Genomic DNA, 1,211 nt, shown 5'->3' with positions numbered 1-1,211 from the left:
CCATTTGACCTTAGAACTGAAGAAGCTTCTCGGATGAGAGGTGAAACGTCTTCAAGCAACTTAAAGAAGTCCAGACGCTTTTCTTTGCAAGCTCCTTAGACTACGATGACCTGGATGACTGAGAACCTTCACAGACATCTCGACTGTTATGGATTTGTGCTACGAGTCTCATCTTTTCCCGAACAGAAACAGAGGATGTTACAGATGAAACTAAACCTGCACGAGAACGCTGCAGCCTACAGAGGTGACCCAACATCTGAAGGAGGAAGTCTCACTGCACAGTCATTTCTGCTTCTGTGGTTCAGACACTTCCTGCTAGCATCGCGAAAGCAGCACATAGAGCAGAGCGTCACTTCTGCTTTCCCGTGTCTGATTTCACACCAGCTGCTGCAGAGCCTCCCTCTCATGTCTTCAGAGCTTCAAAGGCCACAAAGGCCTGAAATACTGAAACACTGTACCGAGAGCTCCGCCTCCCACACCGGCCACACCTGTCATTGTGCACAAGCTCACATCACCTGACCAAAGAGCAGCTCTGCTGGATTTTAGCATGTGGATAAAACAGAGCAAAGCCTGGAAGTCATCTGCTGATGTCACAGGTTGTGTTTGTGTGTGTTACCTTCATGCCGTGGCCCAGACTGTCCAGCTGCTGGTAGTTGATTGGCTTGCGGCTGTATGATGGGCGTGGCTGCATGCTGGTGGGAGGGAGGATCTTGTGGCTGCGTGGGACTCGTCTCACCACCGTGAACACACCAATCTCCCTCCTGAAAACCTTCTCCTTGTGCATGTCCACGGTCTGACGACAAAGGTCAGAGGTTAATGGACCCGCGTCTGGACCAGGTCAGTGTGCGCAAGTCCAACATGGTGGCTCCATTTAAATTTATTGCGCTGCAGAAACCATGAGCTTCAGTGAATGTGACGGCATCATAGACAAACACAGGGAGAAACAGGTGACCTCTGACCTTTGAAGAGGTTGTAATCATACGTCATACTGCTCATACGTCTCTGATGCACTGAGTCTGTAATGTGAAACACAGCTTTGTGTTGATGCTAGCTTAAATGTGTGACAGCACTGAGCAGCTCCTTCAGTGGGAGACTGCGGCACCCACGGTGTGGGACGGAGAGATTTCGCAGGTCTTTCCTCCCCACTGCTGTCAGACTCCATAATAAAGACTTTAACTGATCAAGCACACACATCCATACATGTGCAATAA

General features: G+C 49.7%; 1 protein-coding gene across 2 annotated transcripts in view; it reads right to left on the bottom strand.

The window, feature by feature from the left end:
• abi3a (ABI family, member 3a) overlaps window positions 1–1,211 on the bottom strand; it is a 14,297-nt gene that overhangs the window by 8,504 nt on the left and 4,582 nt on the right. For both annotated transcript variants that reach the window (XM_005753002.2, XM_005753003.2), the window contains exon 4: window positions 617–793. In XM_005753002.2, coding sequence (XP_005753059.1) covers window positions 617–793 — 177 coding nt within the window. The remainder of the gene's footprint in view (window positions 1–616; window positions 794–1,211) is intronic.

This window comes from Pundamilia nyererei, unplaced genomic scaffold (genome assembly GCF_000239375.1).
Source record: "Pundamilia nyererei isolate P.nyererei 1_Seehausen unplaced genomic scaffold, PunNye1.0 scaffold00394, whole genome shotgun sequence".
Lineage (NCBI taxonomy): Eukaryota > Metazoa > Chordata > Actinopteri > Cichliformes > Cichlidae > Pundamilia > Pundamilia nyererei.
This window is presented reverse-complemented; position numbering and strand designations above follow the sequence as displayed.